Source organism: Serpula lacrymans (genome assembly GCF_000218685.1).
Source record: "Serpula lacrymans var. lacrymans S7.9 unplaced genomic scaffold SERLAscaffold_6, whole genome shotgun sequence".
Lineage (NCBI taxonomy): Eukaryota > Fungi > Basidiomycota > Agaricomycetes > Boletales > Serpulaceae > Serpula > Serpula lacrymans.
Genome location: NW_006763295.1, coordinates 651,618 through 674,243, shown reverse-complemented (window position 1 = coordinate 674,243; position 22,626 = coordinate 651,618). Strand labels below are relative to the sequence as shown.

General features: G+C 46.9%; 8 protein-coding genes across 8 annotated transcripts; 5 read left to right on the top strand and 3 right to left on the bottom strand.

Moving 5' to 3' along the window:
- Window positions 1–13: 13 nt before the first annotated feature.
- Window positions 14–922, top strand: SERLADRAFT_414947 (uncharacterized protein; the record flags this gene model as incomplete). Its single annotated transcript, XM_007317368.1, has 4 exons — window positions 14–50; window positions 151–205; window positions 258–741; window positions 796–922. 3 exons carry the CDS (start codon window positions 202–204, stop codon window positions 920–922), a joined length of 615 nt encoding a protein of 204 aa, XP_007317430.1.
- Window positions 923–1,755: 833 nt separating this feature from the next.
- SERLADRAFT_355634 (uncharacterized protein) lies at window positions 1,756–5,842 on the top strand (the record flags this gene model as incomplete). The annotated part of the gene is made up of 16 exons (XM_007317367.1): window positions 1,756–2,721; window positions 2,785–2,958; window positions 3,014–3,056; window positions 3,112–3,285; window positions 3,341–3,459; window positions 3,517–3,530; window positions 3,594–3,687; window positions 3,740–3,790; window positions 3,839–3,940; window positions 3,989–4,414; window positions 4,512–4,654; window positions 4,725–4,794; window positions 4,854–5,040; window positions 5,103–5,248; window positions 5,320–5,422; window positions 5,477–5,842. The coding sequence occupies 16 exons, from the start codon at window positions 1,798–1,800 to the stop codon at window positions 5,536–5,538; spliced, it is 2,832 nt and encodes a 943-aa protein (XP_007317429.1).
- Window positions 5,843–6,284: 442 nt separating this feature from the next.
- SERLADRAFT_387007 (uncharacterized protein) lies at window positions 6,285–6,822 on the top strand (the record flags this gene model as incomplete). Its single annotated transcript, XM_007317366.1, has 2 exons — window positions 6,285–6,491; window positions 6,561–6,822. One exon carries the CDS (start codon window positions 6,624–6,626, stop codon window positions 6,792–6,794), a length of 171 nt encoding a protein of 56 aa, XP_007317428.1.
- Window positions 6,823–7,983: 1,161 nt separating this feature from the next.
- On the top strand, window positions 7,984–11,388 carry COG2 (uncharacterized protein; the record flags this gene model as incomplete). The annotated part of the gene is made up of 13 exons (XM_007317365.1): window positions 7,984–8,406; window positions 8,455–8,556; window positions 8,587–8,733; window positions 8,830–8,925; window positions 8,992–9,216; window positions 9,276–9,362; window positions 9,540–9,773; window positions 9,841–10,060; window positions 10,118–10,236; window positions 10,296–10,329; window positions 10,502–10,641; window positions 10,767–11,054; window positions 11,116–11,388. 13 exons carry the CDS (start codon window positions 7,984–7,986, stop codon window positions 11,386–11,388), a joined length of 2,388 nt encoding a protein of 795 aa, XP_007317427.1.
- Window positions 11,389–11,460: 72 nt separating this feature from the next.
- SERLADRAFT_368707 (uncharacterized protein) lies at window positions 11,461–16,597 on the bottom strand (the record flags this gene model as incomplete). Its single annotated transcript, XM_007317364.1, has 7 exons — window positions 11,461–11,490; window positions 11,694–14,297; window positions 14,349–14,549; window positions 14,616–14,702; window positions 14,763–15,529; window positions 15,626–15,769; window positions 16,189–16,597. The coding sequence occupies 7 exons, from the start codon at window positions 16,595–16,597 to the stop codon at window positions 11,461–11,463; spliced, it is 4,242 nt and encodes a 1,413-aa protein (XP_007317426.1).
- A 240-nt stretch (window positions 16,598–16,837) lies between these two features.
- On the bottom strand, window positions 16,838–18,221 carry SERLADRAFT_465242 (uncharacterized protein; the record flags this gene model as incomplete). The annotated part of the gene is made up of 4 exons (XM_007317363.1): window positions 16,838–17,226; window positions 17,275–17,874; window positions 17,938–18,140; window positions 18,200–18,221. The coding sequence occupies 3 exons, from the start codon at window positions 18,062–18,064 to the stop codon at window positions 17,033–17,035; spliced, it is 921 nt and encodes a 306-aa protein (XP_007317425.1).
- A 675-nt stretch (window positions 18,222–18,896) lies between these two features.
- On the bottom strand, window positions 18,897–19,304 carry SERLADRAFT_465239 (uncharacterized protein; the record flags this gene model as incomplete). The annotated part of the gene is made up of 1 exon (XM_007317362.1): window positions 18,897–19,304. A coding segment is annotated over one exon (351 nt), but the record flags the coding sequence as incomplete, so codon positions are not given.
- Window positions 19,305–19,432: 128 nt separating this feature from the next.
- SERLADRAFT_448285 (uncharacterized protein) lies at window positions 19,433–22,623 on the top strand (the record flags this gene model as incomplete). Its single annotated transcript, XM_007317361.1, has 6 exons — window positions 19,433–20,105; window positions 20,222–20,809; window positions 20,867–21,086; window positions 21,137–21,402; window positions 21,458–21,553; window positions 21,611–22,623. The coding sequence occupies 6 exons, from the start codon at window positions 19,784–19,786 to the stop codon at window positions 21,745–21,747; spliced, it is 1,629 nt and encodes a 542-aa protein (XP_007317423.1).
- Between the last annotated feature and the right edge of the window lie 3 nt (window positions 22,624–22,626).

The following is a 22,626-nucleotide window of genomic DNA, read 5'->3' as shown; positions in this document are numbered from 1 at the left end:
GTCACTATGGGCTGTAAGTCTATGCTGCCTCAAGCAAACAGCTATAAAAGGTACGGGTGAGTTCACAATTATCATCCAGACATACTTACCTCCTCCTTCCAAATTGCAATGACTCAATCTCCTCCCCCTGGTCGTTCAAACTCTTCCAAGCAGCCTGAACGCTCCGTGAGTGAAGATTGCCTCAGCGACGAGGAAGAAACTATGAGTAAGGCCTTCTCATGTTTCTGATTATTGCACTAACTTACGTGTACCTCCAGACATCCTCCTTTCTCTCCTCTCATCCGTAACCTTGAGTAGGAGCAACGCTATGCTCATGATGTCCGCTGTTCTTGGCAGTGCCCGCCCTTCAACTCCATCAAGTCCCATATACACCAGCTCTTCCCCATCTTCCTCAATAGTTCAAGGGTCGCTTGCCGCCAGCTCTACTGTGGTATCTGGTCCTTCAGCTGCTGCTTCTTCACGCACTCCTGCTTTGGGTGCCGCCTCTTCTCCGCTTACTCCTGCTTTGGGTGCCAGTGCTTATGCGACAGTTTCTCCGATCACCACCAGCTCTCCTCTTTTCACCACAGCACTTGGCTCGCTCGCTACCCCTGCCGCTCCACCTGGAGGTAATGTGCCAAATGCCTCACAGGCTATCACTCGCACATACCTCGGCCAGGTTTATGAGGTTCCTGATGCTGGGACAGCTGGTCCCTTCTATTTGGTCACCAGAGGACGTAGAATTGGTATCTTTGCTGCGTGGTAAGTGACCTTTGACTCGTCGACTTCGAAACTGTCTCATCTCTATTTTCTCAGGCAGTCTACCTCTCCTCTCGTTATCGCTGTCAGCCGCGCCGTTTTTACTCGCTGTCCTTCTATTTCCGCCGGTATCACAGCCATGCAGAACACAATCGAAGCGGGTGAGGTGGAGATCTTACCTTGAGGAGAGGGGTTGTCAGTATATGTGTAATACTTGTAATTTCTTGATGTATTTGGACGCTTGAAATCCTATGTTGACATATTGAATTGCACGCTCGCTCGATCTCTCATCACACTGGCTTTTGCCCAAATCACACTCGCTGGATCAAAGAAATTAATTAAAATGTATCTTCGTTGATCGCCCATCAAAGGCCTTGCTCGAATTTTGCTAAATACAAATATAATAGCTGAAGGTACATCGGATTTTGAAAAATATTATGCCGGACATTGGCCGGGCTCGAAAGTTGAACCGTAACCAATCATCCACCGTAAGGTTTGGTTCAGTCACTGAGTGTCACTTCAGTACAGTGTTGAGCAGCTATTAGTTCGAGGAAGATGGTGTTCTGGGGCTCGCACGTTTCACACCATTGTCAACTACCCTAATGTTGGATGGCCATGATGCAGTTTTTATTTGGTTTTTATCAGCGCACCCACAGATTCGCCATCTTGTCAGTTTGAAGGTATGGTATAGGTTATTCTTGCATCGGAGATGGCAATTGTGGGTTGTAAAGTGGATTAAGCTTTGATTAAATTGTTTTGATCGCCTGTACCAGGTATTCTCACTGGGTTGACATGGGAAGAGCTGGAAGGGCGTGTCTGGGATAATCGTTCTTTGAGAACAAGAGATCGTATGCTATTGCAAAGAAGGTATAGCTGAGCTGTGTTGAGTAGATAATGTGCTCGTGTGAGCGGGCTGGTGTTGTGCACGAATGCAATGAGACACGAGCAGGAGGCCAGAGTGAATTACCATATATGGATGGCATGCTGAATGGGGCACGCCAACGACCATTTCAGTGAGGAAGTCTGACTTGAAGACGTGTGCGGTTATCAGCTGGACGAATGGACCAATCACTGCAGCGAACGCGCTCGTCGTCATCGCTAGCGCCCCCTTTGTCCGAAAACCCGACAGGTCCGCTCAGTGGGCCGTCGACTATTGCATGGCGAAGGCAACGTCTGCTCCGAATAGGCAGCAGCACGACGACGCCAACCATCCTCAACAGAGTCAGCACAGCAGACGAGCTCACTTCTCTGCGCTCCAATACAGACTCGACGGATTACGGCACCCTCCTCGTAGCCCCAAAGCCAAAGCGCACGACCAGCGGCAACATCGGTAGCTTTCGTCTCAGACGCCACCTTCCTGCTCTTCCAGGCATCGACCTCCCCCACAGTGCTTCTTCAAACCCCACCTCGCCTCTCCATTCACCCTCTTCTCTGCGAGATCGCTCTTATTTTCGTAGCAGGCTACTCCAACGCCCCATATCTGCGTATGATGCCCCCCTCATCAGCTCAAAGCCAGACCAGCCGAACGAGGACGCAGATGTACGCACAAACGGTATACGGGTGTGGTACTCCTCTTTCTCATCTATCGACTGGCTGCATGACGCAATCAAAGACTCTGTTCGCTTTTCCCGATTAAGAAGGGGTAAATCTATACGCTCTCGCATCCGCCTGGCTTTCGACAAAAGTCTTGGTTGGATCATCGTCACCATCGTAGGCTTTCTCACTTCTGTTATCGCTTTTCTCGTCATCCGTGGAGAACAATGGTTATTTGACGCAAAAGAAGGCTATTGTACTACCTCTTTATGGAGAGCAAAGAGTTTTTGTTGTCCAACTACATCTGACGATCTTTTATTATCTAATGATACCGATTGTCCTGCATGGAGAACATGGTCATATGCGTATGAATCTTGGACGCACGGAGGTCAGGTGCTGGACGGAGATCATGAAAACATGGTAGAATATATTGCTTATGCTTGTGTCGCGGTATGCCTCTCTTTGTCCTCATTTCAATTCATATCGATTCTCAACCCGCGCATATACCCGTAGCTGCTCTTGGCCGTGACGTCTGCGTTACTCACTATTCATCTTACTGCGTCAACTTCTTTCATCACTCGCAAAGAATCTGGTGTTCTCTCGCCTGAATTTGGCAACGGAAAAGATACTACGTCATCGCCTACTTCGTCCCCTGAAACCCAGCCTAAACGCAAGCTCATGTATTACGTTCGTATACTTTCTTCGATTTGATCGTCATTTAGCTAACCAAGGTCGTCTCCAGGCCGCTGGAAGTGGCATACCCGAGATCAAAACCATACTTTCTGGTGCGCATCTAATTTGTCATGGTCAGGAAAGTAACTAACGGTGGCTCTTCTAAAGGTTTCGTTATCCACGGGTATCTCGGGGGTCGTACTCTCTTTACAAAGTCTGTCGGGCTTGCCCTTTCGGTCGCTTCTGGTCTTTCACTCGGCAAAGAAGGCCCATTTGTCCATATCGCAAGTTGTATAGGTAATATAGTGAGCCGCTACAATAGCAAGTACGAAAATAATGAGGGTTGGTGCCAGCAACTATTGCATTAGCTTGTACTAACTCTGCATCGCTGCTGCAGCCAAAAGGCGTGAAATCCTCAGTGCCGCGTGTGCTGCTGGTGTCGCTGTAGCTTTTGGTGCTCCTATAGGCGGAACCCTTTTCAGCTTGGAAGAAGTGTCATACTTCTTCCCACCAAAGGTTTATCCCATCATCTATCCTAGTTCGATCACTGACTGACACAACTACCCTATGTAGGTCATGTGGAGAAGGTGAACAAATACGAATAGAATATGCATCAAAATTGTGATTAAAATTTGTCTTTTGTTTTACAGTTTCTTCTGTGCTATGATAGCAGCGATCACCCTGAGGTTCCTTGATCCTCTAGGGACAGGGAAACTAGTTTTATTCCAGGTTACCTATGATAGAGTAAGTTGCTTGTCTATATTTGCTATAGCCGTTTGATCTTTTGCTCTTCTAGGATTGGCATGCATACGAACTAGTCTTCTTTCTTCTCCTCGGCGCATTCGGGGTACGTCGGTAAAACTTCAACCCAAACTTACTTAGACTTGCTGCATAGGGTGTTTACGGTGCATACTTCTCCAAACTCAACTACCGCTGGAGTCGCGATGTACGCGGCGCCACGTGGTTAAGGACGCATCCTATTGCTGAAGTCATCCTTGTACGTTTATCTTTTCTCCGAGGGTTCTAGTCTTGCTTATTCTCTCAGGTGACACTCGCCACCACCATCTTGTGCTTTTTGAATCCCTACACCCGCATGGGTGGGACTGAGCTAGTCTACAATCTCTTCGCCGAATGTCGCACAGGGAGTGGCAATACCCACTCAGGGCTCTGCGTGCTCGATCCAGGAAGTCTTAGCCACCTTTGGCCAGTCGTCCGAGCGATTCTTATCGCGATGGTCGTCAAGGGTGCATTGACCATCGTGACCTTCGGAATCAAAGTCCCTGCAGGTATTTTCATCCCCACCCTTGGGGTCGGTGCGTGTGCTGGCCGAATTGTTGGCATCGGCGTTCAGTGGCTGCAGTATCAATACCCCAACAGCCGGGTTTTTGGTGTCTGCGGTGGGGATATGGATTGCGTGATCCCTGGGCTGTATGCTATGGTTGGTGCAGCCGCAGCATTATCCGGAGTGACGGTGAGTCGGCCTCTGTACCGTTGATTATGCTCTATTCCGTCTATTTCTTTTTTCTCCGAGGACCAAGTTCCTGGCTAATATTGATTTTGCGCTGTAGCGGACGACTGTTTCATTGGCCGTCATTATGTTCGAGCTGACGGATACTCTCACGTATGCCGTGCCTGTGATGTTGTCTGTTCTTGTCGCCAAGACCGTCGCCGATGCACTTGAACCCAAGGGCATCTACGACCTCGTGATTGAGTGCGTCACGAAGCTGTGCTTTGGCTTCAGGCTATTAATGATTTTTTCTTGCACTGTTCCGTCGGGGTAGACTTTCCCAGCTCCCATATTTGGATGCCAAGCATGAGTACTTATGGGGAAACCTTTCAATTAACGATGTGGTATGATTGTTATATTCATTTTCATGTATTTGTTCTTACTAACCAACGTGTTGATACAGACCGACCGTGATGTGGATGTAATACATCTGGACCGTACGAATAATGTGGAGAGCTTAAGAGATCAGTTGCAGAATTTGCTTAATGATGGGCATGATGATAGCGGCTTCCCAATCGTCAAACAAAGTGTCCAAGATGGGATGAGGATGATTGGTTATATCGGCGCTAGCGAGCTGGAGCACGCTCTAAGTATGTTTTCTGGTTGTTTCCAATATGATTGCGCTCTGACCTGATCAACAAAAAAATTCTAGCCATCGTCGCAGAGGACGCAAATGAGGAGGTCCACTTCAATACGACGTACACGCACGAGGATATGGCTGCTTCGTTTTCGTCTTTAGTAGACAATGCTTCGCATGCGGGTGTCGATCCGTTCGATTTCAGCGTATACATGGATGACGTCAGTTCGATATACCACTGTCAACCTAAGGGCTGCGAGAGGCTTACCAGTTTTCTATCTCTTTTAATCAGGCCCCTTTGACAATTCAGTCCAACGCCCCGTTGGAGCTCGTCCACCAGTTTTTCGTCAAGCTCGGCGCACGATACGTTGTTGTCACAGACACAGACGGTGACTGTAGGTCGTTGCATGCTTCTGAAATTGTAAAATATTTCTGATCACCTCATACAGATGAAGGCATTATTGACAAGAAGACATGGGTGGCATTCCTCGCTCACCTTGAAGAAAAATGATGATGTAATCATTGTTGCTGTTATTGTTCAACTACACTTATACCCCATGTTGTTGTTTTCTCTTTTGACACCATCATTTATCTAATTTTTCCTGTCTTTTGTCATACCCATGCGTATCATCCGACCATCTTGCATAGCTAGGACTCCTTAGTTTTGGCGTCGGACATCCGGTTAATACCATGTATCACATACAATAACTCTCATTTTCTTTCGTAATTCATTATATGTACTCATTCAAAACTGTGGGGACGCATTGACATGTTGACAGGTTGCAGTTTGAAATGACACAACGTTGTTTTCTTTCAAGTGATATGTGGGAAAGACAGTCCATTCAATTTAACTCAATAGTGCTGTAAGTGCTGTAAGAGTGCTGTAAGATGGGTCATCAATATTGCTAAACAAGTCATAAAAACTCACAATACTGTTCTCAGCATCACTCACTTCAAAAAGAAGGCGAGAATTCCATCTGCTTAGAAATTGTTACAAATGGTAGGAGCTGGGATGCCAAATATAGAACGTAAAGAAGTCACGGGCCAGCGCGGAGTATGATATCAGATAGATTGCAGCGGAGAATTAGACATCCCGTGCCCGTAGAAGAAGTGGGGGGATTATCGCTAAGAGGATGGAGACGAGAGGAATTTCAAAAGGAGTTTGTTTCTCCCATTCGTCCCAAGGCGTGCCAACGCCACGGAGTAAACTCTGGGAAATATCTCGCAAAGTCAGACAATGTCATAAGTAACGGAACTCTTTCAAAGAACCGTTACAAACAGGAACCCGCGACATAACAAGGCCAATACGTGCCTTGAACCTATTTGCTGTACCTTGGCTTAGATATGTTAGTTATGGCCTAGAGGTATGAGCCATGTCTGGACTACGGATTCTTCGATACAGATTGGAGGGTATTCCTGGAGTATGAGGCCGGCTTAGATGATGGAGTCCTGTGATGCATCTCGCTAAGATTCGTAAACAGAGTGTAGAAGTCAGCACGCCAAAAGCGAAGAAGGGGGTGATATTTTCACTGCCATAATATCCTTTGCAATCTTCGTCCGCGGAGAATAATATCATTTAAGGCATTTAGTCGCACCATGGCCGCCATCACGGTAAAAGAAAGAGATTCTATAGTTGTCAACAGTGCACGATGGACCTCATCACCGACTCCCCAGGTCTGGGCGAATGGTGATGAAATCCTTACGAAACGCATGGAAGAACATCACTTTTTGGCACGGATGACAAGTCGACTATCCGGCCGAAGATAACCGTACACTGATGAAGGGGATGATGGATAAAGTATATAAGGATTACGGCGCTGCGGGTAATTGAATATTCTTCGATCGATCATGAGGGAAGAAGATTCCGATTCTGATTCTTCAAGAGAGAGCGAAGACAAGAGAGCCGTTCCACCGAGTAACCCGCTATAGCAATTTGATATGGTTCCAGGCCTTCCGGAAGAGTCGAGCTGTCGTCTTTACCGAAACGCTGAGAGTGATTATGTTCGGAGGCCATCAGTGACTAAAGATGAAGGTGAAGAAGTTTCCAGCATAGCAAAAAGCGACCAAACCTGTCAATTTCATTCCACACATGATGCGCTAGCATTCATTTATCATATATCACCAAGTCCAATCTTTCCTAGAAGTTCTCCACGCCTGCGCCCTGTGAACTCGAACCTTTGTAAACCTCATGAGTTGATGACTCGGCAATCCCCAAATTTCATCAAAAATCACGTATCGGATGGAAGTGAGGCTCCCACTGCTTTCACCGAGGAAAACAACGGAGACTCCCATGCGTCCGGCGCTCGCTTGGTGCTTTCGAGAAAGGCTGCGTTGCGAGATTCACACCACTGTGGTGGCTACAGTAGCGAATGTGTTCGTTTAACGGTACATGCACTCATGCACGTTCATGTCTCGAAATTCCGTACATGGGCTCGGCGGTCCGCTACATAATGCCCGGCCCGGAGAGTAGGTGAATCGAACTCAAGAGTCAGAAACGAATTGAACACAGCTGCATACAAAACATACCGTTTCTAGGTAGCAGTAGGATACGGGGTGATACTGGATAACTTGGTGGCATAGATGGCAGGGGACAACCCCGAGTCATTTGATGACCTTATTATACTTATTCTCAAATCATACAAACCATACTCCTGTGATAGTCTGGTGATATTTGGGATGGTGCGACTGACCCATTACCAGGCGTTATTTAGAGGATCAAAAATTTCTCGAGAGTGAGAAGCAGAGATCCGTTTATTCGAGGCTAGCATGAAACACGTTCCACTCTGGATACAGCGTCAAGTGAAGTTTGACGACGAGTACAGTTTGCAGGTATTTGTATGTATTATATCTTAAGGGCGATGCCAAACAAACGCGGTGCCTTCAGTTACAGGAATTGGAGTGCACGAACGTATGCTGTGCCTTGTGCTACGTTGACAGGTTAACACACACTGCTTCAATGTCTCTTGAATTCTCTGGCGCGACATCCGTGGAACGCAAGGACCCATTCGATCTTGAACGTTTGGCCGAAGAGCTTGCAACCCGAGAGAAAGCTTATCCACTCGCCCACGGTACACAGGCCAGCGACGACTCACATTCAGACCATGACCTTCCTATATATGTACCTCTCTCCCATGATAATCCATATCTGACAGCAGAGCCGTTCGACGTGGACCAGTTCTTACTTTCACGGTCTTACACCTCTTTACCAGACTTACGGTCAGAATTGAGGGACTATCTATCCACTCTGAAAGAGGAGCTGGTTCAATTGATAAATGACGATTACGAGGCTTTTATCAGCTTGAGTACCGATTTAAAAGGAGAGGGTGCTAGGATGGAGAGGTTGAGGCTACCACTTAATAGCATTAAATCAGAAATCCTCGTAAGTCGCTATGCTACACAATGCGAACGAGTGTCAATGTAAATATAGGAAGTAAGGAAAAGCCTTCAAACCATCCAGGATACTACTCAAGAAAAACTGGATGAACGGGCGAAAATACGCGAAGAGAAGGAAAGTTTCTTGTTGTTATTGGTAGTGCTAAAGTAACGCATTCATATACAGGCACTGCTTCATCTGTTACTGAAAATCTCAGAGTCTGTAACGCGACTAGAATCTCTACTCCTGATATCGCAGCCTATGGCGGACGAAACATCTTCCTCCGAATTAACTACCTCCAAATTGCCTACTCATCTGAGTAACGTAGAACATGTGAAGTCTGATATAAGGTATGATCTAAATTTCAGTTGAATGAATCCTCATCTCTTAATCATACATGCATTTAGGACGCAAAGCAATCGCGCGAAGCATTTAGCTCGTGTAGCCGCTGAATATACTCAGCTTCTGTACCATACTGCGAAGGCGCGAGCAGAGAAATGTGAATTTGTAGATGAGATTCAATGGGTTTGTGAGCTTTTTCTATGACCTCACTCAAGCACAATTGAAAGATATCCACGTCTTTTCTCACAGCGTATTGATCGTGTCCAGTCAACGTTATCTTCTGACCTTGATCACATATTTGCCTCTACTTTGGTGGCTCTTACGGATATTAATGAAACCAAGAAGTCAGATATAGAAAGGGCGAAGTTGATGGTTGACCTGACTGAGTGTCTACGAATTTATGATACGCTGAGTCTATGGAGAGACGCAGAGGAAATACTTAGGAAGGAGGTCGTTCGTGGATTTGTGAGGAAGGTGAGAATGCATACTGTTCAGTATGTTCAGTAATCTGATGGTAATGGTATTCCTGCTAGACAATATATCCCGGTGCACTGAATGCTTCCCATTCTCCCATAATTCCACACACACCCCTTCCTGCCCCTTCCACTCACCGAGCTTCTGTCCCTCTAACAGCATCTTTCCCACTCCGTACACCGTACACACCGTTTACTGCATTTGCAACAAAGCAAAATCCATTCGAGACAAGCTATGGATCATCTGTGCCATCTATGCATCTTCTGGATGAATCAGATGACTCATTAGCGAGACTCTACAATCAGCTTCTGCGATTTGTGGAGAGGGATCTAAGCTACATCATGGAAATCGCAGAAAAAGCCTCATTGAACTCTGCTTCCCGAGCAAGAGACAAAACTGCGTCTATCGCATTGTCAGGAATGAATAACAAAGAGCAGGCAAAGGATGACGGGTTTAATATCATAGCTAATGTGATTTGGGCCGAGTTCGGTAAAGCTCTTCTGGATGAGCTTGGTAGTGTCATATTTTCCGTCGGAAACCCAGATGAATTCAGGAAAGTTCGTACAACGCCTTCTACTTGCTAACCTTTGTATTTCGACATTTTACTGACATCATTCTCATCAGCATTACGAAACGACAGAAGCATTTCTACGATCTCTAGAATTCTTAGCTCCTTCTACGTACTGTATCGAGGCTATGCGCTTGCATCCAATATTCGTTAATTTCAAGCGGAGGTGGCAGCTGCCAGTATATTTCCAGCTACGTTGGAAAGATATTATTGGGAAACTAGAGGATTCGCTCCTGACGACAACAGTGGAGCTAAAGAATGAACGCTTTGTAAAAGGTCACCCGTTTTTCCTTTTGTTCTCTAAGGAATTCAGCTGATGTCCTTACTTTTTAGTTCAGCATCCTTTTGCTACTACCCAAGCTGCTTCTATATGGACTGCAATTGCAACTTGCTGGAGTGCAGAGGTGTACATCCCTGACTTAAGCCATCGATTTTGGAAGCTTACTCTCCAGGTAGAGCCTTTCGTATGTTGTTGTTCGAGTGACTTCCCTCATACTTTTTCTGCACCTAGTTGTTGAGTAGGTATAAGACGTGGCTTGACAGTAGTCTGCCGTCATTTGAGGCTCCACCGAAAGTAGTGGCGGCATTCGCAGGTGATAAAGTACGTTGGGATGTGGTTAACATGCTTTATTTTCGACCAATATTTTAATGCACTTGTGCAGAGCTCAGCACCATCTTCCTTATCCCGCGCATCTACCCCAGTTCCCCCAATGACAGACAGTGTATCTGTTGAAAATAGTGTCGCGGATGATCTTTTGTTACGACAGTTCTCAGCAGTCATTCTCGATATCAAAATCATGTCCAGCCAAATGTTGGCTTTATGGCGTGATGAAATCAGTATCATGCTTCCCCATTCAGTGAATGCGGAAGGGAATGAGGGTATATCCTCAGAAGGTTAGGCATCTGGTCGATCCCCTCAATGTAAGAGGCATTAAACAATTTTCTCGCAGTTGCATTGGAACATCAATTGTCTGCCTTGGAGGCATTTCTCACTCCTCTGACGAACCAGATTGTCTCCATTTTGACTCGGCGCTCCTGTGATGCCCTTGTCCCCGTGAGGTCGATACCTTCGCAGTTCAGAGCCATGTCAAACAAGCGCTTGCCTGTCGAATCAAGTTACTTCGTCACTTCCATTCTTCGGCCCGTCAAAGATTTCTTTGGTATAGGTTCGAATGGCGGCCCAGGTGATCGACTCAAGAAAGACTCGTTGAAACCCATTGCTACAGATGTATTTGATGTCACTTGTCAAAGGTATTCCTCGATTACTCCAGTATTTTTAGCACCTTCTGACTCAATTCATCAGATATAACTACTACCTCACGGCAATGAAGAAAACGGAAGAGTCTTTAAAGCGTCTTAAGAAAGGCAAGAAGGCAACTTTTTCTCTCTTCTCGTCAGCTAGCGCTGGGAAGGACGATGATGGACGAGATGAAGAAAGGATTAGAACCCAAATGATCCTTGATGTGGAGGCATTTGCAAAGGATGGAGAGTCCATGGGTGTTGACGTACACTCGCTAGAGAGCTTTAAATCGTTGGATGACTTGGTTCATAGTGGCTTGATCGACGGTGAGTATCGTGGTACAATCCCTTGTTGCAGGAAATGACGTACGGTCTCGAATAGATTCATAATGCTGCCGACATTGTTGCTTTAGCCCGTGCTTTGCTTTCATCCCTGATCATACTATCGTGATATTTTTCCCGTTAACCTATTCCAGTTTGTTTTCCGTGCAATAGATTACATATAAACTCGAACAATAGAAATAATCATGGATAATATATGCCTGTAAGTACTATAAATGTGGGGTGGCTAAGCATCTAAAGGTGAGCATCTACTATGGTAAATAGCTCCTGTCCGCAATACAACGACGTGAACATTCACATCCACTGGGGGCCCAACATCCGACTCCACCTTTTTGCCTTCCAAAAGAGATTTACGACAACCCGAGCATACGTTGCGCGAAGGAGCCCAACCTTTCATTCTTTCACGCGTAAACTCTTCCACGGTATCAAAGACATCTCGTTCAAGCAAGTGTTTTGAAATAACCAGCATGTCCCCATCAGAGCGATATGACTCTAACATACCCGTCAAAATCGTTCTGAACTCTGTATATGTGCCACTGATTCCATAGTCGAGATTACTAGGATCAACGAGGCGTTTGAAGAGTCGAGGGAAAGAGACAGCTCGAGTGGAACTGATAGAGACTAGCGCTTCAAAAGTTTCTTTCACTAGCGAGCGTAGTGTAGACAGGGTACGCCGCTCCGATTTTACCATTTCACCCCTCGCCGTATCGTCTTGCGGCTCTGACAATGCATCTCCGGAGCAACAGCTGGAGACGCTTTGCACGGCGTTCATCTGACTTTTCAAGAGCTGGAACCATATGTCCTCTAACGGTACCTCGCCGGGTGAGGTCGTTCTGGAATGTTCGAGGCAAATAGCGATCCCTCTTCGCCCAAGAGCCTTCAAAGCTTTGACGTGTTTCTCGACTTCCCCCAAAGAACCTTCTGCTGTTGCCACCAGGCTGCGAGTGATATTGAGTGTCAAGACCTTCTCAAAATCCGATGCCTTCAACATAGCTTCTCGAGGATCACCTCTCTGATTCATCGCCCATATAACAGCATCATAAACCCGCTTTTCCTCGCAGATTTGCATAACTTGATACCAATCCAAGAGTTGCAATGGAATATATTCCAGTGCAGTAATCACGTCTGACGGGAAGAATTGACACCGCAGAGAAATGTATAGGTGACATAAATCACTATTCATGCGAAGGGATGGGCCAGGACCCCGTGATATTACATCATTTTCGCTGCGGTCATTATCAGGCGGACCCAAGAGATGGCGAAGGTAGCTATACCGCTTTAAGTCGTCACCTTCAGGGAGAGTTTTCAGTGCCTGTTCATGCAATTCTGGTGCATGCTTGTCAATAAGTGATGCCGTGGTTACGACATCCGCTTCCATTAGCTGCTGGAGCCCATCAGAAATAACCGCGACCACCTCCCCGGAAAGAACACCTTTGAGGGTATGAACGGATGTATTAAGGACATCATCGATGCTGTTGAAGAACTCTGTCAATGACAGGTCTGGATCGTGAAAGTATGTTAAAAGAAGTGGCGCCCATTGATGTTCTTGCCGATGCCAGGTTCGTAGAATGCGATAGAACCCGGCACTTTCGAAGAGTTGGAGGATGTGATCGCTATCGTGAGGGGTGTATACTGATAACAAGTATTCGGCCGCGAGCTGTCGGTCTTCACGAGTATCAGGTTCTATTTGTGTAGCCAGGGTGACAAGGATTTCATGTGAAGCACTTGGCGCTACCTTGATGTACTGAGGATATTTGGGAACGTTACGAGCGATGAAAATGTTCACGAATGTCACATCGGCCCTTGACAGACTTCCTGAAGATAATATTTCCATCAAGATCTTCACAACGACAAGCCGGTTGATACTCTGGACGGGTTCGTTGTGATAAGAATCTTCAAATGCAATGTCCAGAGTGTGTAAAAACGACTCTGCGTCAAACTGCAGCAGAAGACGAGCATAAGGATACGTCGGTTCTACGCCGCTGTCTTCTTCTGCGGTTAGCACGAGTTTGCCACCTTCTCCGAGCGGCCATACGCTGGACCGTCCACAGAACAGGAACGTGTATGCGTCTTTCTTAGCCTGGAATGCATCTTCAAAGTCTAACGGTTCCTCACTGGGGTAGGTTAGACCAGACAGGACATTCGCCAGATAAGGATAGACCTTGTAAGCATTCATGATGACAGGCTCAATGGCAAGGCCAGTACCCGAATCCCGATCCGAAAAATCCATAGTCTTGCGATGCTTTCGGGCCTGACGTATGAGACCAAGAAGCTGTACGATAGGAGACACGTAGTCCCGTAAGGCACGCGTATAAACGTAGATCAAAGCATCCCATAATTGATGTCTTTGACAAAGAAGTATAGCTTGATCGATGTCTAGACACGTGGGATCAATATGCCAGATAATTCTCTCCGCGAGGTCGGGGCGGCCATCATCCTCGTGTAAGGCAACCAGTCGCTGCGTGATTCGTGGAGGCACGGACCGGATAGTACTATCCAGTACTAATATCTCTAGTTGTTGGAGGTATATGCGGGAAATTCCAGTATCATCGTATTGTTGAAAGAGGTCTTCGAACAAGTAGTCGAAATCGTTCATTGCAACGCAAGCCTTGGAACATGTCGTCACTAAATCTTCGAATAGTGAAGTACGGTCAACTCCACGACCGTCTGGTGTGAAATGTGTTCCATCTGTCATTCGGTCCTCCGAAAACGCGTAGCGTGTGGATGCTACCATTAAGCCGTGCATCTTCTCACCGAGAATGTCCTTCCGCTGTCGAATATCCTCTGGAAGACCATTTTGGTTACCAGGAGCCTCACCGATATAGTAGGAGCGAGTCAGCTCAATGGCACTCAGAAAATCGCCTTCCTCAACCAATGATAATATTTTATCAGCCCAGGTGAGCAAAGTTCCGACCTGTAAGCTTCCCCGGCCCTATTGCAATTTATCAAGGCAAGACTCGATATTAGGTGTATTGAAACTTACTAATGTAAATATCTTCCCCTTATACACCCTGACACTATGAGCTATATCGCATATTGATTCGTAGTAAGGTATGGAACCGTTACTTGTATAAGGAAGGGATGGCGAAACCAAAGAAGCTGCACTAAACTGAACTTGCTCCGTCAACTTGCTAGTATGAACATCGTAAACGATCAGGTTTGTTAAGGTAAAGACAGCAAGTTGCTGCGAACACAAACGCGTTGATCGTTAGCCCGAGTCAAATAACGAGGGTTATAAAGACGGACCCACATTGGTGTTTAACCATTGAATGGCAGAAATATCATCTCCAGCAGTCCATTTCCCTGCTTCCTCGAATACTAATGTCCCCACCTCAACCTCGTCACTCTTTCCCGTACGGGAATTAACAATCGCCTGCTTGGCTTTTGTCTCTGATACTCGTAGAAGGTAAAGAGTTCGGCCCCAGGAATATGCTAGGACAGGAGTTGTAGGCACAGGTTGGTCAGCCTTGTTGGCATTCCTACTTTTCTTCTTGACCGGCTCCACTTTATCTGCCGACAAGTGAGATGATATACTTGGAAACCAAGCCAAAGCTCCTCTCCTGGAAAACCTGGCTTTTCGAGCACTTGGTTCGTCTTCACGCATACGTTTGAGCCAGGTTTTAGGCGAAGGTTTCAACCCAACAACAACAAGCTTTGTTGGAGTCAGCAAAGCCACAATATTATACGTGTCAGTTGCATGTGGAATAGTACCCAACGGAAGAGGTGCCATAGCCAAAACCGTAGTCCGAGCCTTGCGACGGCGACCGAAAGATGCATTGTTGGAGCTTATACCTCCATGCGCAGGGAGAGATGAAGAACCAAGAGGAAGCATAGTACTATCGGACTTCGAGACGTCTTCATTAGGGTAATTGCCCAGTATTCGAATTACGTCAGAAGCGTCTATGAAAAGGATCTTGTTGAGGCTATGGCAAAAGGCTAAACCAGTATCATCAGCAGAAACGAGACCTGTATGCCGGCTAGATACAAAGCCAATGCTGACGATACGTGAGCCAACAAGATGTCCCTCCTGTCGACCGGATGACACTGCTGCAAGGGTTATGGGTGCCACGATGCGCACTGGCTGCTGAGGGTTTTTCAGGTCAAAGAGTTGAATGTATCCAGATGCATGACCCGAGGCAACAAACGTGTGGTCGTGGGATAAAGCTAACGCAGTTATTGCTCCGGCTGTACTTGCTATACCAATGTTTCAGTAAATCTGCAAGTAAGGAGGAACCGCGTGTTTACCTGGTGCATCCTGACCGCATATGCATTTAAGCGTCTGCTTGAAGTCAAAAACATATATTCTGCCCATGTCTGTCCCAACGCATATAAGCCCATTGGCACTCAAGACCATCGGAGACCCTAGTACAGGCGATCCTAATAAAACAGAAGCCTTTGAAGGTGCTGGAGCATAAACGTGCGAATTCGCAGTGCGAAGCTCCGTCCATTTGAACACATCGCGCTCTGAAAAGATATGTCCGTTTGTAAAATTATGTCGATGGTGATGATCATGATTGGACGGCGTAGATGTTCGAGACAATTCTGAGAAGTGAGATGGGGCCGGAGAAGCTCCATTAAACAACGGAGAACTGATGCTTCCAGCTGAACTTAGGCGAGATGGCTGGGGAGTGGATGACCGAAGTCGAGAAATAGTCGGATGCAGAAATGGTTTTGGGAGCAGCTGTGACATTTCGTTGGGAGCCGGGGAAGCCATTCTGGATGGAGGCATAGATACGGAAGAAAGAGAAAGGGTATTGGCTGCATGCTGTAGGTATAGTTAGGTGTATATGCTGATATAGGGAGCACGAGGTAGCATGCGCGACTTACTGCGGCCACATCCTGATCGTGTTCACGGCCATTTTCCTGACGCTCTTCATGCATCAGAGACTTGGCTACCTCTTCTTCCTCCTCGAAATCCTCTTCAGTGTCTGCCTCCAGGACGTCTCGAAGTTGCTCACGGTAACCTCCCGTGAGCAGTTCTGCATCTACACCTTCGTAAAGGAACTCTTCTTCATCGACGCCGTCACCGTTTTCTTCCTGGTCTTCGTCGAAAAGTTCCTCCATACGCATAGAATAGTCTCCTCCATTATCATCGTTTACTTCACTGTCATTATCCGGGTCCGATATACTGAGGGACGGCGGACGCATGGTACTACCAGTGAAAGGACCATCTTGCCGTGGCATGGTAGCGTTGGCATCTTCCGCGGTCGAGATTCCTGGGTTGGGGGTCATTAGTTCGGCTAAAGAATGCAATGAACTTGGAAGTTGTGGTGAATCGTCACCAGCTCTTCAAGCAAGGGAAAGTGACGACCTAACCGCAGCTGTGGCCTCACAGGTTTTCAACTTGAAAGGCGCTCAACTGCAAATGCCTCCAAATACTTGGTGCAGTGCCGCCACGACGCGCGCCACTGTGCGAGACTATGAACTAAAATTCAGACTACAGTCATTTACACTGTAATCATTAATCCATGTAGGGTTTGAAATGTTTGAATAATGAAAGATAGACAGCGATAAGATATCGTAACAGTACATGCATGACGAAACTGCAATATAATGTCGAAAATATGATAAAGTAACGGAACGGTAAATAAGACATACAGCTTTGAGGGAGGACGATAGCAAAGAAAAGGATAGCACTTCACTAAGACTGAGAAAAACCCCAATACGTTATGAAATAAGACGTCGCTCTCGTTCCTTACTCTTCGCTCCTGGACCAAATCGTTCCTGGAACAAAATTAACTCCTCCATGAGCTCTTCCATCATCTTCATCGTGGACGACCGTGGTTTGTGACCATAACCCCCATCACCTATTGCTATCTCATGGAGATCTACACTGATTCTTTCCACTGCAGGCGAGTCCACTTTGTCGCTTGAGATAATCATCACGTCGGGTCGTTGATCAGACTCACCACCTTCCACCTCATATACGTCGTTTGCTCCTCTGCTGATAGAGCCTGTGGAACCTCTGCTCTGATCAGCTCTAGTTCCTTGCATGAACGCCTTCTCCAAAGCCTCTCGACGACGATCACGGTCTAGAGCACTGGCTTGCTCCCTTCCAACCCATTCCACAAGCGCTCGAACACGCTTGTTCATGTCACCCACACTCATTCGTTTACTTGGCCACTTCACCTTCACACCTCTTTCCATCGTCCTCTCCATAGATTCCCTTCCTCCTGCTCCGATCCCCGAGCCGCGTACTTCAAGTGGGCGAGGTACACCCGTCGGCAGCATGGGTTCGAGATGGGCCAAATAATCCGGTAAATTCCATGATGTAAAGAGCGGTTGTTGCGAGACGGCATATGCATGGGAATTACGATAGGCGCGGGAATTCTCCGCCGATGTCGAGGTGTTGGATCCATTGGCTCCGCTAGAATGATTGCGCCTACCAGTGGTACCAAGGTCATGTCCAGTACCTCCCGAGACAAGAGATGCATGAGATGGCGGTGCTCGCTTCGGAGTGGGGGCGATCTTACTGCGACTATTCTGGGGCCGCTTGCTCGGTCCAGGAACTGGTTCAATGAAATGGTCACGTGAATAAAGGTCAAATAGCATCACTGATAAGAAACGAGTACCTTCTTCTCCCTCAACAGACAGCACAACTTCCTGGTTGGTAGTGGCAGTCTTTCGACCTCCTCTCCTATTGCGTGCGTTGTTAGATTTACTAGAAACGCTAGGTCCTGGATTCGGTTTGGCGGACATGTCTTCAGTAATAGGATTGGGTGGAGGAGGGTGATCGGATGCACTTGATGCTGATCTCGTGCGCTTTTTGGGTAAACTGGAACGTTGGAGATGTCAGAATATTCAAATAGAACTCCACAATCACAATATACTTACGCATCGTCGTCTGTTCGCTTCCGTTTCTTGCGACCAATAAGGCCAGCATCTTGTTCTTCTTGAAGTCCAGGATGCCCGTTCGCCATTCCTTCAGCTACCGGGCTCTCCACATCAGGGACAGCTGCAGCCTCGGCAGCTGTTGCTTCTATCAACTCTTTGAGACTCTCGTCGAACGCTGCATCTCTGCTGTTCATCGTATTGCGCCGCTTGGCCGGTTTCAATAAGTGTGATGGGGAATGCGAGCGAGATAGGCGAGGGACAACAACAGCAGATGCATTGTGTGAAGTGGTTGACGAATGGCGAACCTTTTTCGAAAGTTTTCTGCAGCAGAAACTTAAATCGGAAATATAAATGGAAAGAGACGTTGTAACGCACTTGAGCAGATCTTGGTGCAAATCGGGTCTACATGTCTCGCAATAATAGTCATCATTTTGAAGTTGATCTTCATTCTGGTATCCCATGCAAAGGCCATGCTGCCAACAATTGCAGGTTTCACACTGAACCATGAATTCACCGCCATCTGCATCTTCTTCTTTGCAAAATGGGATGTGTTAAGTTTTGAAGCGTGAGGAATCGTAGATGGGGAAAAACACACCATTGAGACCACATACACAGCGGGTAATGCCTTGATCCTCTTCGTCTGGCTGGCCTACACTGCCATCTACGACAGATGCACTTGACTTGTGCGGAATAGGTTCGATGACTAGGTCAGGTAGAGAGGTCGGTTTCTCTTTTTCTTTGCCCTTACGCTTCGCCCGCCCGTTGGTGTTCCCATGAGGAGGAGCAACTGTACTAGTCTGGGTGGCTTTGTAGGAATCTTCGACAGTGTCGTCGAGTTCTTCCTGCTTGAGTCGCTTTGTGCGACCAGAGCTATTGGAAGAAGAGAGGGAAGGGCGAGAGCCATTCTCTTTGGAACGGGGAGGAGGTTCAGAGGGAGGAGAGTCTGGTGATTTGGACGTGCTCGCTGAGGCGGACGGTGCTGAGCGCCTTCCTGAGCGACGAGTTTCTCTCGGGGACAAAGGGGGACCCATTGCTGCAGTATGGGCCATGGTTTGGGTGAGGGCTCAAGGTTAGGATTGGCTGGACACTCTCGATGCGTTTGCCTGTCGGATTTAGGGCTGGCAGCACTCGTCTTATCACCGAGCCTTTGTTTTGCCACTCGCATGAGCTCTCATACCATCCCAACACAGGAGCTTGTTTGTCTTACACCAGAACATCCTCGTACCCACCCCTCCATGTCACCGCATACAGCTGGCTCGCTCGATCTTCTCCCAGACCTCAATAACACAGAATAGGCATCCTCAGAGCCAACCTGGCATTATACTGGGCATTTCTACGGGTTTAGTCTGTTACTCTTTCCTGTCGTGGCGCATCTTGGAAGGCCCGAGCACAAGTAAGCCACCTGTTCCAACCAACCACCCATAGGTTACATCCTTTTCGCGTTGTTTTCCCTTTACTGGTTTTCCCGCCCAGAATTAAGTCACGTGACTCAATGTCACGCTCTAGATCGTCGGTTAGGACCGAGATGATTTTGAGTCACTTTAGATATATAGCAGTCGCTTGCAAAAAATCTCATTCACATCGATGTCGCCCACTGCAGCAACTCTTGAATACGCCTCGCACGCACCTGAACCTCTTGTTTATCCACGGTTATCGGATCATCATCTTCTATCAACAAAAACCCCAGATTATCTGCGACTCATACTCACGTCAAAGGTCTATGAGATCCTCAAAGAAACACCCCTAGTTTATGCTCCAAACCTCAGTGCAAAGCTGGGAAATCAGATTTGGCTTAAGCGCGAGGATCTCCAGGAGGTCTTCAGTTTCAAGATCCGTGGTGCTTATAACTTCATGGCTAGTCTCACCGACGAGGAGCGGTGGAAGGGTGTCATTACTTGCAGTGCTGGTTAGTGTGCGTAATTATACTACATTTGCGATTTCCATCTTTCAAAGGAATTGCCATCAGTCACATCTCATCATTTGTATCATCTGCCCCAGCTCACTAATGCTATGTTTGATCAGGAAACCACGCTCAAGGGGTCGCTTTGTCTGGTACAAAACTTGGAATTCCCTGTACTATCGTTATGCCAAATGGCACTCCATCCATAAAAATCCGGAATGTTCAGCGGCTAGGCGCCAAAGTCGTTTTGCACGGGGCTGACTTCGACGAGGCCAAAGTAGAATGCGCACGGCTAGCACAGGCTCATTGCCTCACTTTTGTGCCGCCTTATGACGATCCACTCGTTATAGCTGGACAAGGAACCGTTGGAATGGAGATCCTCAAACAGTCGTTAGAAGCCGATAATCTTGATGCCATCTTTGCCGCTGTTGGTGGTGGCGGTTTGGTAGCTGGTATTTGTGAATATGTCAAACGTATAGGAAGCCCTAAAACAAAAGTAATCGGTGCTGAAACATTCGACGGAGATGCCATGGCTCGGAGCTTAGAAAAAGGCGAAAGGGTGACACTACCAGAGGTCGGACCATTCAGTGATGGAACAGCAGTGAAGATTGTCGGCGAGGAACCATTCAGGATTTGCAAGCGACTTTTAGATGACATTGTCAAAGTCGACAACGACGAATTGTGTGCGGCCATAAAAGATGTGTTTGAAGGCAAGTATTCAGATATGTTGTCCTAAAGACATACCTAGAGCTGAATGACGACGGCAGAAACTAGATCTATCACTGAACCTGCCGGCGCTCTAGCACTCGCCGGTTTGAAACGGTACATTATCAACAACAAGCTTATCGGAGCACAACAAAAATTTGTCGCTGTTATCAGTGGTGCTAACATGAACTTCGATCGGCTGCGTTTTGTGGCAGAGCGTGCTGAGCTCGGAGAGGGTAGGGAAGCACTCTTGAGTGTCGAGGTACCTGAAAAACCAGGAAGGTATGCAATGGGCTTTTAGATAATAACAAACGACATCTGACTCTGTTCAGCTTTATTGCTCTGCATTCATTGATTCATCCACGTGCCATAACCGAGTTCATATATCGCTATAACTCGCCCACGATAGCCCATATATTTTTATCGTTCAAACTAGAAACTTCTCTACGTTCCAAAGAAGTAGCGAGCGTTCTTGCTGACCTTGAACGGGAAGGTATGACGGGTCATGATATCAGCGACGACGAACTAGCCAAAAGTCATGCTAGATACATGATCGGAGGCTGCAAGGAGGTACCAGATGAACGTATCTTTCGGTTCGGTATGTACATCCCTCTCACGGGAAAATCGGCTATTGACCTGTGCCATCATGGCAGAGTTCCCTGAAAGACCTGGAGCATTGCGTAAGTTTCTTTTGGGTTTACACCAAGGTTGGAATATATCTTTGTTTCACTATCGCAATCATGGCGCTGGTATGTGGATATTTCAAGGTACATTCTGATCTGGTGCTTACCGATAGTGGATGCCAGATATAGGGAAAGTCTTGGCTGGTGTACAAGTGCCTTCACAAGACCATGCACAATTTGATGATTTTCTGGATAAGCTTGGATTTACTTTTGTAGAGGAAACGCAGAACCAAGTATACATAAGATACCTTAGAGGATGAAGGAATAACATTTTGTGTCTCATGCTTTATCTTGTGTTTTGCCTGCTAATGTGAGGCTGCTATAGTCAGCATTCGTCTTTCAAGGCTTTCGCTGTTGTTCACTTGCTGACAAGACGGCCCACGATCTCTCGGCTGCATTTGCTAGCGCTCAATTATGACTGCTAAAGGCGTAGTCCTTCAATACGCGAGCTTTAGTCCAAACATGATCCAGTGTACTACTGCGATCAATGCTACAGCTGATTTCATAACGATAGACCGACCTATCCAATGAGTTAGTGTAGAGAGCGGAACTACAAATAAGCTTAAAATGTAGTAAATCTAAAATTTAGGGAGACTAGAATATTTGGCTCAGTACCGAGTGTGGCTGGTGTGATAAGTGTGATAGCCCAAGTCTTTGAAAAAATTGGTGGAGACTATTCGGTGGAGTGCTTGCCAAAGAAAAAAAAATGGAATCTAGAAACTCTGAGAGGATCATATCAGGCTGTCTTTCAATGCAGCCTTCAAGGAACTAATCAAAAACTTGTTTTATCAGCAAATCAGAAGAATAAAAGAAAAAACTGACACTCGCTTCCAAGCCATCAAGGGCACAAGACCGTCCTTGACAAGCTAGTTGGTGTCCCACTTCACCAGTGTCCCGGAAGGTCTTCCGGATGCACCTGATGGTCCGTTGACTGATTCCTAGGTAATGGCTAACATGTCTGTCCGAGAGGCCATGGATGCAAGACAATTCGTACGCTAGTATCTTCTGCTCCTTGGGAATATGGCGCCGCATGTTGGTTGAGGCACTTCGGGTTCTTCCCGAAAATATACACTCCGCTGAAGTCCGCCTGCACACTAACTCATAGGATAGGTCTATCGTTATGAAATCAGCTGTAAGTT